Source organism: Mesocricetus auratus, unplaced genomic scaffold (assembly GCF_017639785.1).
Source record: "Mesocricetus auratus isolate SY011 unplaced genomic scaffold, BCM_Maur_2.0 Super-Scaffold_100676, whole genome shotgun sequence".
Classification (NCBI taxonomy): domain Eukaryota; kingdom Metazoa; phylum Chordata; class Mammalia; order Rodentia; family Cricetidae; genus Mesocricetus; species Mesocricetus auratus.
The window spans coordinates 131,755,057-131,755,654 of record NW_024429266.1 but is presented as its reverse complement, the minus strand read 5'-3'; the positions used below and the strand labels follow the sequence as shown (position 1 = coordinate 131,755,654).

At 45.8% G+C, this 598-nt stretch overlaps 1 gene segment (V, D, J or C); it reads left to right on the top strand.

The window, feature by feature from the left end:
• LOC121136545 lies at window positions 1-598 on the top strand. The segment is given in 2 exon segments: window positions 1-154; window positions 276-598. Coding segments are annotated over 2 exon segments (372 nt in total).

The window sequence follows — 598 nt, the reverse complement described above, 5'->3', positions numbered from 1 at the left end:
GGGGATTTGCATGTGCTCAGAGCACAGCCCACTGCCCTGAGGACTTACTCATAAGACTGTCATAGTTTGTGCTGTAGTCAGTCCTGACCAGGTTACAGCAAGGACATGGGATTCCCCACTCAACTCCTGGTAGTCCTGCTTCTCTGGTTCTCAGGTAAGGAAGCACAGCAATGGTTAATTGTTTAGCCCAATGTGATTAGTCCTAACTGAATTTTCAGGTTATTTGTCTTTCCACATGCTTACTCATTGGCTGTATTTTGTGATTTTAATTTCAGGTGGCAGATGTGACATTCAAATGACACAAACTCCATCCTCCCTTTCTGCATCTTTGGGAGACACAATCAGCATCACTTGCCAGGCCAGTCAGGGCATTATCAATTATTTAAACTGGTACCTGCAGAAACCAGGGAAAGCTCCTAAGCTCCTGATCTATTATACAAACAGCTTGGGAGCTGGAGTCCCATCGAGGTTCAGTGGCAGTGGGTCTGGGTCACAGTATTCTCTCACAGTCAGCAGTATGCAGGCTGAAGATGCTGGCATTTATTTCTGTCAGCACGCTTATGGTTACCCTCCCACAGTGATACATGCCATGTTATAA